Source organism: Spermophilus citellus (genome assembly GCF_964194105.1).
Source record: "Spermophilus citellus genome assembly, chromosome: 4".
NCBI lineage: Eukaryota > Metazoa > Chordata > Mammalia > Rodentia > Sciuridae > Spermophilus > Spermophilus citellus.
Genome location: NC_138185.1, coordinates 107,225,923 through 107,240,433, shown reverse-complemented (window position 1 = coordinate 107,240,433; position 14,511 = coordinate 107,225,923). Strand labels below are relative to the sequence as shown.

At 44.9% G+C, this 14,511-nt stretch overlaps 1 protein-coding gene across 15 annotated transcripts in view; it reads right to left on the bottom strand.

Annotated features, from left to right (window-relative positions):
• Positions 1-46: 46 nt before the first annotated feature.
• The window catches only part of EDC3 (enhancer of mRNA decapping 3), a 52,433-nt gene continuing 37,968 nt past the window's right edge, over positions 47-14,511 (bottom strand). For all 15 annotated transcript variants that reach the window (XM_081290363.1, XM_081290358.1, XM_081290362.1 and 12 more), the window contains 3 exons: positions 6,608-6,761; positions 4,569-4,786; positions 47-2,295 (listed from right to left, as the gene is read on the bottom strand). In XM_081290363.1, coding sequence (XP_081146489.1) covers positions 1,961-2,295; positions 4,569-4,786; positions 6,608-6,761 — 707 coding nt within the window. In that variant the 3' untranslated portion in view covers positions 47-1,960. The remainder of the gene's footprint in view (positions 2,296-4,568; positions 4,787-6,607; positions 6,762-14,511) is intronic.

The window sequence follows — 14,511 nt, the reverse complement described above, 5'->3', positions numbered from 1 at the left end:
CTAGATTGGGGAAGGCAGCTTGCAGAGCAGTTCATACAGCACAGGACTCGGTCATTCAGCTTTATTGTAGTGCTGTTTTTTGGTTCCCAAAAGCTGCATGAGTGATAGACTTGACCACCTGACTGAGGCTCTTGGGACTGGCCACTGGGCAGGATGCCTCCCAAGAGGGCTGAAGGTAGAGGAATTGCATCCATCTTTAATACCTATGGGGATGTACAGGCTGAGGGCAAGGAGAAGATCTAGTGCCACTTGCAGAAACAGGGAGAGGTTTGGTCACAAACTCCCAGTGGCCCCTCAACAAGGCCATCACCCCAGAGACAACTTATTGGCATTAACAGTCTTTAGGACCAGAATTTAGCTAATTCTCCACTACACCCAGTCAGGGGGCCTGTATTTCCAGATAACCAGAACCTGTAACTACTGCTAAAATGCCTGTTATACAGACTGCTCCCCAGACTGGCCTTGCCTCTACAGAAAGAGGGTCTCATCTTGGGAGCTTGTCCCTGAGACTGAGCAGAGGGCTCAGGAAGGATACACAGCACAAGGGTCCCAGTCCCTGGCCTCTTCACACCACTGGAGACAACACTGGAGGGATAATGAGAGGAAAGGAGGGACCAGCCCTCTGCCCTATTTGGAAAGAAAAGCAATAAGCAGCCTGAAAACCTACAACACCAAGGCCTATCCTGGGTCCACGATCCTTGGCAAGCCAGCCCATGCACTCTTCAACAAGTGATGCATACAGAACAAAACCAAAGGCTTTAAAGATTTTTGTAAGGGACCTGGTCAGCTCTCCAGATATGGATCTTGTCCTGCCAGCCTCCAGGGACCAGGCATGTCCTGTGGCTTGGTTTCTTAAGATCTGAGCAGTAGGTGTTCCCATGACCACGCCCCACCACCAGCTCATACAGAAATAGCCTTATTTGAGTATCTGAGATGGGCCACTGACCCCAAGTCTGTATCTAGAGTAGACGACCTGAAAGGATTCAAAGCCCAGAAGTAAGAGCAAGGGTGGAGCCCAGGCAGGAGAGGGACCCTGCTCTGGGACAACAGCTGCAAAGGACCATTTCAGGAAATGGGCACATGGAAGTACAGGCAAGGAGGCAGCAAGTGGTGGCCTAGGACTGAAGCACCAAGGAACCTCCTATGGCTCAGCACCAGGCTCCCCCAGGGCCTTCCGAATCCTGGACGTTAAAGTTGCACACTGAGGAGTCAACCCTCAGCTAGGGGGTGGGCACTGCTGGCAAGATGGGCACTATGGTAACATGTGACCTTGTACTGAAGACAACAGAAAACCAGCTTAAAATCCCAACAGTTAACACCATCCAGATGCATCCCTTTCCCTGCCTCTCAAAATGATGGAGTGGAAAGACCCAAAGAAAAATCCCAGTGGATCCCCTCAAGAGAAAGGTCAAAATCTGTGGTAGGGCAGAGGGAAGGCCTAAGCTGCCACAGCCCTCAAAACTGGATGGAGAGCACAGGCCTACCCTCTGGCAGTCAGCTGCATGCAGCCTGGTCTACATGATTAGAAGGGCTGCTTGGTGGGAGGAAGCAGAGGAGACAGTATGCCATAAGCTATAAAATAAAGCAGGTACAGGCCCCCTCCAGAACCTGGCCCAACCCCCAAGGCGCTCATGCAGGCCCAAGGGCTGTAAACCTGAAACACAGTCTCAGAGCTGCCTATGTCTGTAAACAAAGCCCCACCTGGCACTCAGGGCCAGCTAGGTGCAGAGATGCCTGGAGCCGGGGTGCTCAGCCTGACCCCGCCCCACCCCCAATGGGAAAGCCTTCCCTAGCCACGGGCAAGTGACAGGTCAGGTTTAAGTATGTTCTGTTCTTTTACAGAAGAAACAAAGAAAAACTTAACAATAAGGTCCATGAAGCTTCACATCCTTAAGGCGTTCATCGTCAGGTTTGGTGGCAGGAGCAAGGGACTGCAGAGTCCAGTCTGCCCAGGGCCCCTCTAGGCAGAATGTAGAGGGATGACAAACTTGCAGCCAAAGGGTGAATGGTAGTTGATGCCCACCTCCTGGAAGACTTGCTGGGGAATGCCAATGTCACACAAATAGACACGGCCTGCGTGCTCCCCCAGTGGCAGAGGCAGGCCCAGTGCCAGTGACCATTTGGCATCGATGCCCTGTTCGACTTCATGCACAGGAGGGTCTATGCTGAGTACTGGTGCCCGGTTCTGGTTGGCCCAGGCCACGGCCGCTTTGTACCAGGGCTGATCCCGCAGGAAGGCATTCTCTGGGCAATCCAGGCAGTTGATAACCAGGTCAACAGGGCTAGTGGGCAGATCTGCAGGTGGAAAGAAAACTGTCTGAGTACCCAGACACACAGCAGCCAGGCTGTGCTGAGAGCGCAAGTGGACCCAAAAGGGTCTTGCTTACCAGACATCCATCCAAAAGGCCCTGGGAGTTCTAAAGCCTGGATGGACTGGGTGCCAGAGGCTGAGAGTATGTCATCTGAAGAACCACTTCCCTCATGGGGTTTTGGGGCTGAAGTACTAACCTGACAAGAGTACAGGGCACAAGGCACAAGGCCCTCACCACCTCTGCCTTGCAGGCAGGCCTCTGTACGCCCACTAATCTGGGACATTCTAAGCTCTGGGAAGGTAGTAGAGTCCACTGTGGAGTCAGCCCTCACAGGGAAACCCTGATGGGGTCCAAGAGAAACAGGAGCTGATGACCTGATGACCAGTAAGCAGGTGAGAGCATGAGTGCCTACTCATTCTACTCTAGTTAGCCTGCTTTCTATGAAGCCCAAGTTTAAGAATGGGAAGAAATAATCACTGCTCTCCCAGCATTTATAAAGGCGCCTTTGCTTGATTGAACAAGGCCCCTGGGACAGTATAAGAACAGGATATCTCAACAAGCACACATATCTTAGACTAGCTTAAGAAGTTAAACCTGAGAACAGCTGAAGACCAAATTCAAAGGTTGTTTCCTGAGTCTCATCTCCTAGAGTAGCTTGATTATGAAACCTTTTGGGCCTCCAGAGGAAAAAACTGTCTGAAGAAGGCATCACGTTGGAGATTTCAACTCACACCAGTTCCCAATCCCAGCTCTCAGCCCACAGTAATGACATTTCTCATGGCTTCCCTCTTATAACACATCAGTATGTGGAGTCCTTGTGGGTCTTGAGACACTAAAGAGTGGTGCCCACAGACTGTTTTAGTCCAGGCTCCACCCTGACTTCTTCTGCATTCTGGCAAGGCCCTCTCTCTGGATATTTGCTCCAATTTTTCTCCCTCCATTCTCACTTAAACCCTGGTTCAATTAGACTTTGTCCCCACCACTGCACATGAGACTGCTAAATCTAATGGTTAATTCTCAACTTTCCTGTAAACTTAACCTAGAATGGATCATGGACACATCTGACTACGTTCCTTTTCTCACCTGGCGCTTTGATGCCACACTCTCCTGCTCTTCCTTCTCTCTCCCTGGCCATTCCTTCTCGTCTCCTTGGCTAGATTCTTAGCTCCCTGACTCTGAAATAAAGAGCTTACTCCTCTGACCCTCCTTCTACTCTCTTCAGCTAAACACTTGGGACTCAAAGCTAGACCCCTCCTTTTCACTCCAGGTTCATAAACTTCCCACTGAATAACTGACAGTCATCTCAAACATCTCTTCTCTTCATCCCCATCCTCTCTGCCACCAAGTCCCACCTCAGTGACAGGTCCTCAGTTACTCAAGCCAAGAACCCAAATCATTCTTAGCTCTCCTCTCACTCCCTACACCCAAGGTGTTGACTCTATTTTCAGAACTGATTCAGAAACTAACCACTTCCCACCCTTCTACTGCCACTCTCAGCCACCATCAGCTCTTGCTCCAAGTCTCAACAATAGCATCTCAGCACCCCTATGTACTCTGATCATGAACTCTAAGCACCAGACTGCTCATCTGAAACCTGAGTCCAATTACACCATTCCTTTGCCAATTCTTTCAGTAACTCTCCAGCCCACCCTGAGTAAAAGCCCAAACCCTCATTCAGGGTGATCTGTGGAGCCCTTCATGGCCGACCCTGAAATGCGTGTCTCCTACTCCCCATCTAACCTCCCAATATTCCTTTCCCCCCTTCCCTGCTATTTCATTCCATAACACTATCATATGACCTAGTGTGTTAATTATCTGTGCATTTACCTCGCCTAACCAGAACGTGAACTCTATGGAAGAATGGATTAAAAAAAAAAAAATCTGTCCCATATTCCCAGTACCAGGAACAGTGCCTTTTCTGTAAGTATTTGTGAAATGAATACGTGGGTCTCCAGTTCTCTGTATGAGTAGTGAGAGAGGGCAAAGGGAGACATTATAGAAAATAGGCCACCCACCATGTTTCTTCCCATAGGCAGCTCCAAGACTCCTTATAGGCAGAATACCGTCTTGTATGCAGGTAGAACCTTTCTGCAAGTTGCCACTGGGTGGCACCACCAGACCATCAAACTACCAAGGAGGTAGGCGCTCTTCTGCCCCCTCCTCCATTAGAGTGGGTTTGTTTGCTGTGCCTGGAACCCTAGCCCTCACACAGACAAGGTGAGCACTCTACCACTGTTCCCCAGCCCTAGGGCTCACCTTTGAGGCTAGACACTTGCTGACCCTGGGTCTTGCTGAAAAGAGACAGCTCGTTGGTGATGGACTCTAGCATCTTGACAAAATTGGGCAAGAAAAGGATGACCTGCACATCATGGTTGGCTAGGTGCCTTCCGCAACTAATACCCTGAGCCCCCTTCACATGGGGCCCACACAGCAAAGCCACTGTGGGCCTCTGGTGAACATTTTTAGGATTCAACCTGGAACAGAAGAAAAAAAAAGCAGTTAACAATTACTGATTGGCTAATCTCTTACATCCCAATAACAGACAAAAAGGCACTTGCTGCTATCAGGGCTCTCTCCCCTGCTCACCAAGTACCAGGCTCCAAAGGGGCCAAACTCCATAGCAGGCCAGGCCTATAGGGTATTGTTCCCACAGTCCCACACCCTGTCACTTCATTGCTGGGTCTTCCCATCAAGGAGTTCACCCAGATCTCATTGCATACACCACTACTTTCTGACTCAACATTGCTTAATGGTTCTTCCCTGTCTGACCTATCAGGTCCAAGCTCTGCCTGGCAAAGATCTTTCTATCCCTGTAGCTTCCACTGGCCTTCATTCCTAAAACATTGCTCTGCTCAAGCAAGGCTAGTCTCGCTCTCTCCAGCACCTGTAAGGCTCTTTTTCTGCTTATATGCAAACCATGTCCCCTGCCCAGAAAGCCCTTTACTTTTCAAACTCCTACCTACCTTTTGAGTTCTGACTCAAGGTTTACTACTTCTGGGATTACTCTAGCTTGCACTAATTTTTCTCCTTTTCTCAACTCCTAATAAACTCACAGCAAGTACCAATATAGGGTAGTTCTAAATTGTCCTCAATCCACTGCCAATCCAAGTTTTCTTTTCCAAGCTGCCAGTAAGCTAAAAAGGGTGATGCCATAGATATTACTAGTTAGTACCTACTTCACTGGACACTATGTGGACTGATGGATGAGTAGCACTTAGAAGTGCCAGATGAGTTAAGAAAGTACTTGACTATGTAGACCATGGAGGAAGCAGCTGCCTTAGATGAAGCAGTCACTGTTCAAAGCTGAGATGCCTCAGGTCTCAGAGAAACCATTAGAATAAGGAGGTGTGGAAGATGGAACTTCCAAAGCCCTGGATCTATGCCCAACTATAGGCAGCACGGCTGGCTCACAAGGCAGGAAGATGTGATGGACTACAAAGCTATAAGTCCCTGCTTAGGGGCAGAACAATGACAACAATCTCCCAAAGGGAGGAAGATAACAGATGTTGTCAAACCAAAGAGGAGTTTTATAACCACCTTGCTTTCCAAATAAGTTTTGGGGGAATTGAGCAATGCATTCTACATAGATGCCAAACCACTCACTAACCCCACTCTGTGCATCTGGATGAAGTATGATGAATGCCTCTGCCTGCAGACAGATGCTGCAGAGTGCTGCTGGAACCTGATTTGCTGTGTCTGTTCCCCAAATGGATTCTCCCTCTCACCCACCACCCTAAAGAATAAAAGTAGAACACGGCATCCACAGGAGGGAGAGAACAAACACTGGAAATCAACTTGTTGTTCTTGGTGTCCCTAGTGTTGAGCACATGGTTATCAGTATATGAACACAAGGGCAGGTGGGAAGATGCCACATCTCAAATTGCCCTACCCAGCAGTCAGGGTGGTTCTAGAAGTTTTCAGGTATGGAGCTCAAGACTGAGTTGCATTCCCAGACACTGAAAGTGACTGGTGAATGTCAAAGGAGTTTCAAAGCCAGACAGTTGCTGTCATGAGGGAAAGGAAGAATGAGAGAAGAGTGAGGACTTCCAAGAGACAAGTGAGAGGAGGAGCAAAGAACCCTGCCGCATCACATTAAAAGAGAACATGCTTTTCCAAAACTGAGGGAAAAGCCATCATAGGCAGTGGGTTTTTTTTCAAGTGACTAGAGAGGCTCAAAAGACAACCTAACTAGCTAACTCTAGCTAACTCTCCTGCACACATGTAAGGCACTGTGGGGGCGACTAGGCAAGCTTTATCACCCCACATTCACCCTTCCCAGTTCTAGAGGCACTTACCTATTAGGTCCTCCAAGAAGGGTAAGCGCCATCTGACTGGCACATACACCTGTCATCTCCAGTCTCCGCTCCAAGGTCAGCCCATGCTTCTCAGCTACAGATAATAGCTTTTTATGCAGTTCATAGGAAACACTTGGGACCACCAGGCCAGAGTCTATGGTTCAATAGGAGGCAAAGAGATAATGGGAAAGTGACTATGGGAAACCAGATCCAAAAGAGGTACACTGTATTCTGAATTCTGCACATGCCAATATTTTAAGACTAATCCTCTGCTGGCTTATCATCTTCCTCTTCCTCTTCTGGGACTGAGGCATACTCTGCAGCCTCCAGAGCTTAAGTAGAATATGATGAACTAACTTGTTTCATATCAAACTCATCTTCCCTTAGCAGTTTAGCTTTAGACCATGAAGGACAAACCCACCATGTGTTTTGGGTACTACCAAAAGAAGACTGGCACACACCATGTAATAATCACATTAAAAGAGAACATGCTTTTCCCAAACTGGGGGAAAGCAATCCTGGGCAGTGGGGTTTTCTTCACAAGCAGGCCCTTCATTCTGTCCAAAAAGTGAACAGATACTACTTAATACTTTGACCCTTTGGCCTGCTTTTTGTTGTTGTTGTTGTTGTTGTTTGTTTTCCTTGGTACCAGGGATTGAACTGAGAGGCGCTTAACCATTGAGTCACAATCCCCAAGCCCTTTTTTGTTTTTACTTTTTAAATATTTTTTAGTTGTTGATAGACCTTTATTTATTTATTTTTTATTTATTTGTTCGTGGTGCTGAGAATCAAACCGAGTGCCTCACGCATGTTAGGCAAGTGCGCTACCACTGAGCCACAATCCAGCCCCACTTTTTTATTTTGAGACAGTGTCTCACTAAGTTGCTGAGGGCCTTGCTTAGTTGCTGAAGCTGATTAGCCAAGAAGACTTGTTTCATTTATCTACTCCCCATTTGCTCTATCTTAGCCCTTCCTCTTTGCTTAAGGAATTCAGCTAGCAACCAGATGCTATGGCACACATCTGTACTGCCAGCAATTCCGGAGGCTGAGGTAAGAGGATCTCAAGTTCAAGGATAGCCTCAACAACTTTGTAAGGCCCTCAGCAACTTAGCAAGGCCCTAAGCAATTTACCAAGACCCTGTCTCAAAATAAAAAACAAAAAGGGCAGGGATGTGGTTCAGTGATTAAGCACCCTGGATTCAATCCCCAGCATCAATTAATTAATTCAGCTGGCAATGTTTTCTCAAGTTATTTATTTCTCCCCATTCAGGGTGAGTGTAAACAAATATATCACAGAGAAGGAATACAAGGCAAATAACCTACAGCTTGCCTTAAGCTACTTGTAAGAATCTTGAACCTTTATTATTCACCACAAACAAAGACAATTCTAAAAAGGTTGTAGAGAATCACAGTCACTATAAGTACTTGGCTCTTGAAGGCTCAAAGCCACAGTCAGCTGATACATTTGAAGTCTGTAGTCTGTGCATCAATAGCAGCATACTAGTAACATTTCAGGGCTCAGAAAACCAAGACAGGAAAAAAACAGCAAACTCAAAACTGTTGATCTGCAACAGACTGCTTTTGCTTTAACAACCAAGGTCTCCTTGCCTGCAAAATGCCACTGTCATTATATAAATGACAAAGCCTCTCCTAAGGGCTGGCCATAGGAGAATAGACCCACAGCCCAAGAACCCCATTTCACTTCACTGGCTGATGGAGCAACAAATGCAGATTCTAATTATCAAGTCATCTTGGGATTACACATAATTAGTTTTGACTAGCTGGAACAGGTGTCATTTTAGGTCCTGTGTTCTCAGCTATATTGGATTGTAAACTCTTCAAAGTAGGAAAATATGTCTTTTACTTCTTTGGCCCTCACCTCCCCAATTTGTTCCAGCCACACTTATCAACATAGATTGAGTTTTCATCAGGTGCTCAAACATAAAAATGATGGAAGCCTTGTGCTATTTTGGAACTCACCTAACTTTAAGGTTTAAATTTTCAGCAAATTCATTACCATCCCATTGACCCAGAGTCCTGTATAAAAAACTTGGCCTCTTCATTGGTCATTTCAGAATAAAATAAGTTCTCCCAGATATCCAGTCCCATCTGCAGAGATTCTGAGCACCACGGTGAGGCTATAGCTGCACATTTTAGCAACAGGAAGCCAAGCACAAAGACTGATCCTATAGCACCCAGGTCTGTATCCTCTTAAGACAGCAGAATGAAAACAATTTAATATAATTATAATAATATAAAATGCCTAATATTTTAAAGACTATTCTACTAATGCTTTCTTCTACCTGCCTAAGTGCTATTTCTGTTTAGAGCAGAGGCAACAAACAGTGCCATTAGGTAGGAGTGCAGAGTCTCTCCTATCACCTTTCTGAAATGTCACACACTGGTGTCCTAGGTGCCAATGCTGGAGGCAGCAGCCTGTCTTTGTGTGTCAACAGCTGATTAAAAGAGCCATTTTTATGACCCACTTCAGACATGCAAACGTTATCAGAACTCATTAGGAACCCTTGATCACAGTGTGAAAAAGCTGGCTGAATTCTCAAGAGTCTTAAGCCACTAACAATCTCAAACTTGTCAGACAAGTCATACCTTACCTACTTCAAACACTCTCTTTACATACAAACTTACACAAGGTAGAACATTCATCCAAGACACTGCATTCCTCTATCCATTCATCAGAACTTTCTCTGATGAATCTGAATAGGTGAGGGCAGAGTTCTTGGGCTGCTACCCAACAAATCAAGCTCCCTTCTGGGTCTGGCTCCTACTGCTAGGTTGTTCTCTCGCTTCCAACATCTCTGTGGAAAAGCAGAGCCAATGCTGCTACCTACCCCACCTTGGCTGGCTAGATGTACAGCTGGACATTGAGCTTCTTACCATCTCCCCACTAGTCTATGTTGGGGTGGGGTTGGTGGAGGCACTGCTGATGAACTGACATATTTTTATAACCTAGACTGCTCACAGTCTGGCAGTAATGGGGTTTAGAACTCCACTATCCCTTACTCTGATTGCTTCTCTGAAAGCAATGTGCAGCACCAATTTCTTATTTTAATCATTTACACACTAGTCCAACTAGTAAAACTGGCTTATCAGAAACAGGCAGAGTGAATAAAATAAACTCCAAAGGAAAGGAACCAAGAACATAGCGTGTAAAATGCAAATAATAACACTGTCAAAGCCTGAACATGTGCCAAGTCTAATTATGTTTGGGTTGGAAGGTGGATCTTTATTGTTTAGGAATCAAGGCAATAAAATCAGTTGAGGTTGCTCTGAATATTAATATGTATTTAACAGCTGTAGATGAAACAATAAAGGGAGCTATAATTACAACCAGTTCGTGACATGCAGAGCACTCCTTAGGATCTGATTAACCTTTGGGCATCAAAGCAAATTACTCAAGCACAAGCAGGTCAGGCCAGGAAAGAAGATCCTCCCTGCACAAACCCATTCCACAGCATGGCTACCTCCTGAGGCCACAGATCCAGCAGCCTAGTCCAGTATTGCATGTGCCTGACTCTTGCCATGTGTTCACTTCTATTCTGCTCATTCCAGTACCACTGAGGCCTTTCCCTCCCCATGGATATGTGTGCACATTCTCACACCTTCCATGGCACCTCTCCTCCCTCAGACACCTTGTTGCACCATATCCAAGCTCTTCCTTTCTTCCCAACCTCCCCAGCCTTTCTGCTAACAGACTCCCACAACCAATTGCTCTCTCAGATCTAACTCAATTCTCATCTGGACATGGCCCTTTAGTTGGAAAGGCTGTGTGAGTCCCAAGTCTCAACAAGAAAGAGCAGAACTCATTAATGAGCATGGAAGTTCTCTAGATCTGTGAATTCTAATTCCATTCTGCAGTAGACACAAAATGGGGCAGTGATATCACACACTTTTGGGATACAAAACCACTGGCAAATTGGTGCTTTCAGCCCAGCAACAGGCAGTTCCTGGAGCTTTACATTATAGCTACACAAAATACAATTTATTGTCAAATGTATCTCATAAAGAAGGATTCACTGTAAAGACTCTATAGTCAACTACTTTTTTGGCCCACAAGACATTCCATAATTTGGCCACATCTTTCACATAACTTTGACCTTGTACCCAACCCCCACCAGACCCCAGACACCTTGGCTGCCTTCTGGTGCCTAAATACTCCAAGTTCCTTCTGGCTTCCCTCTCCTGATACTCTCTTCTTTTCTGATGCTACCCACATAGTGCTGGGTTTTCACTCTTGGCTGAATATCCCTTCATCTCAGCATGTTAACTTATTTCCTTCATTGTATTTAATACATCTGTAAGTAATTTTTAAAAAACTTTTTAATTCACCTTGCTATACTGCAAACTCCACAGAGGTGGTAACTCAGCCTTGTTCATTGCTGTAACCTTTATTCCTCACTTTGCCCTTAATAGCATAGTGTTTGGAGAACAGTTTTCTAGAAAAAAGTTACAAAAGTATGTTAAATTATTGGACAAATGGGGAGGGAAACCTGTACAACAGATCTGAGGTCAGCCTCCGGGCATTCCATTCTTCGGTTGGATAAGGGCCCAGCTGTAATCAAAGACACTGGAGTGCAAGATGTTTCTGACTCTTACTCCACTCCTTCTCTTTCCCAGTTATAACTGCACCAACTTTCTTATTCATATTGGGCCTCATTCTTCCAGACCAAAGCTCCACAACTATTCTCAATAAGATAACTTACTAATTATGAGAGTGAAAATTATCTTTACAATGAAAAAAATCTGGAGGATTTTTGACAGCTTATCAAGTGATCAAATGTCCCAATGATGAGACAATATGATATGGGGTGATGGGATGCTTCAGAAACATATATAGAGAGCACCACTCCAATCCTGGACAACATGTTTAACATGAATCAAAACAAAAGGAAACAAAGAATTAAAACTAAAGGATATTCTACAAATCAACTGCTTTAAAAAATACAGCTATAAAAGACATTATTGGGCCAATTGGGAAGTACTACATATAGAGTATTGTAAAAATATTACATAATATTTTTGTGCAGAATGAAACAGATAAGGGTACAGAAAAAGAATAGAAGGATCAAACAGAACTAATTTCAGGGGACAGAGGGAATCTATGGGGTAGCATGACAAACTAACAGATTATGAAAATTTCAAGAAAAATTATGAAGGAAACAGCAAACCTGGAGCCAGAATGAATATAACCAAGGATAAAGAGAAATTTTCTGCTTCAAAAGGAATCCACACTAACATTCAATCAGGGGAAAAAAAAAAAAAAAGGTTCCTTTCTTTTTTTTTTTTTGAGATGGGGATGGTCTTGCTAATTTGCCCAGGCTGGCCTCAAACTTGTGATTTTCCTGTCTCAGTCTCTCAAATAGCTGGGTTTATGGGTATACATCACTGTGTCTGACTCCAGATTTGAATATTTATAAGAAGGAAAAGGAAAAAGTGGCCCAAAGTTTCATGATGGACATCTGAAGAACGGTGAGTATGAGGATATAAATGGGAATGCTAAGGAATCAGGGTACTAGCGGGCATGAACAACTCAGCTTTGGTGTGCTGAATTTGAGGAAGATGGTAGATATTTGAAATCAAACTCCTTTCTTACTCTGGCTAGACCCCTGTGGTTCTGAGGACACATATTAGCAAAGTAGCCACATGAGTACAGATCAATGCAGTTCTGGTATGAACAATCGGGATGCATCATCAAAAACTCATACTGTGGCTGAGGATGTGGCTCAGGAGTAGAGCACCTGCCTAGTATGCATGAGGGCCCTGGATTCAATCACCAGCACCATCAAAAAACAAAAACAGGGACTGAGGTTGTGGCTCAGCGATAGAGTGCTCGCCTCACACATGAGAGACCCGGGGTTCGATGCTCAGCACCACATAAAAATAAATAAATAAAATAAAGGTACAAAAAATTTATAAAAAACAAACAACAATAACAAAAAATAAAACTCCATACTCCCACCCTCACCCGGCCAAACCCACAAAATACAAAATAACCCTCAGGTTATCAGACTATACTGTGCTAGGCTTCCGATCCTCTAGTTTGCAATTAAAACTCTTAAAATTCTGGCAATAGCTGCTATGAAGTCTTTTCCAGTGGAAATCTGTGAGAAGTACAAGGTTCATTACTGGGGTCATATTCCAGCCAAAACACCTATCTTAACTGTGCAGGCCTTCGTAAGACCTCATGTGATTGCCAATAAACACAAGCAAGCTCTACCATCTGCCTGATTACATAGGCCCAGAAGCTCTGAAGGTTTTTAAGAGAGAAATGGGAGTAATTACTACCTGCATTCCCTGGCACTAGAGGATCTGCTAGAACATGCTGTTCCCCAAATCAATCACAACAGTCTGTTTGCAGAGAGACAATTTCAGAAACTAGGCTCATTAGCTCTGCTAAATGAAAAGTTGTGCCACTTGGTATAGATGTACAAGGTCATCCCTCCAGGCATCCTAGTCCAGAACACCTCTATAATTTATCCTCTACTGTCTCCTATTTATAACTGTTCCTCAGAATGCCCTCTGTGCAACACCTGATCTAACCTCTGAACACAGGATGGAGGAATGAGGTAGGACTGATGGTCATGGGGAGACTGCTAGGAACCTATGTGGATCAGATTCTGCGGCCCCTGATGGTTTGAGGAGGCAATAAGATGACAACTCTACACCACTGCAGCAGCTGCATGATTCTGAGTGAGCAGGAGCCTGGTCAGGAGCACAACAGCTGCAGAAGGATGCATTCCTATCCTTAAGGTAAAATTCTTCAGTGGCTACTTCTAAAATCTAAATTTATTTCTACATTAATTAAATTACTCCCAAACATATGTGCATATGCATACATGTGTGCATGCACCCACACACTTCCTAACTACCTGTCTTGAGGAGATAAAAACACTGCTGGTCTTAGAAGCATCAGAAGGCTTCTTCAGGGAATCTTAGTGAAATGGAATAAAGAGGTCAAGGCTCAGAGGCAGAACGGAATGCCAACTGTAGAAGACAACTGCCAGAATGGAAATGTGACTGGTCTCAAAAGCAAGAGACCCCCCCATCAAGGCTCAACAACTTGGCTAGCCAAGGTGGGAAGAGTACAACCATAAAGCAGTAGGGATAAACCAACAGTGGCTTCACCAGCTACTCCCCTTTGGAGCATAGACCAAGAGAAATCAATCTAGGAAAGTGCTGCTAGAGCATAAACCAGAGTGCTTCACTCAAAACTCTGACTGGATTCTTTGCAAACTCTAGTTCAGGTATTGCTGCTCCCTAAATCCCAGCAGACATAGTATTGAGCTAGAGAATCATTCTTCAAGCAAAGCTGATGGAACACTGCAGAGAAGCAAAGCCTGCACCAACAGTATCTTACTGCCTTCCATCTGCGCTTCTACATACTTGAGGACAGAAGAGGCTACAGAGTGCAGAACAGATGGTGGAGGCTTAATAAAAGTCCACCTCAAAGGAAAAGCTCATGAGTAAAATTTTATTATAACCCAGGAAACAAAGAATTCAAGTGACTATTTTTTCCCCTGGTACTGGGGATTCAACCCACAGGGGGGCACTTAACAACTGACCATATTCCCAGTCCTTTTTTTGAAAATTGTATACTTATTTATTTGTTTTTATGTGGTGCTGAAAATCGAACTCAATGCCTCACACATGCCAGGCAAGCACTCTACCACTGAGCTACAACCCCAGCTCCCCCAGTCCTTTTTTTCATTTTAGGACTATGTCTCACTAAGCTGCTGAGGCTAGCTTTGAACTTGTGATTCTCCTGCCTCTGACTCCTGTGTTAAGCCACTGCATCTGGCTCTAGGGACTTTTAAGTCACTTCTAATCAAAGGTTTACTGGAACACCTAGCTCCAGCTCCAGCAAAATGGAATAGATAACACAGAAC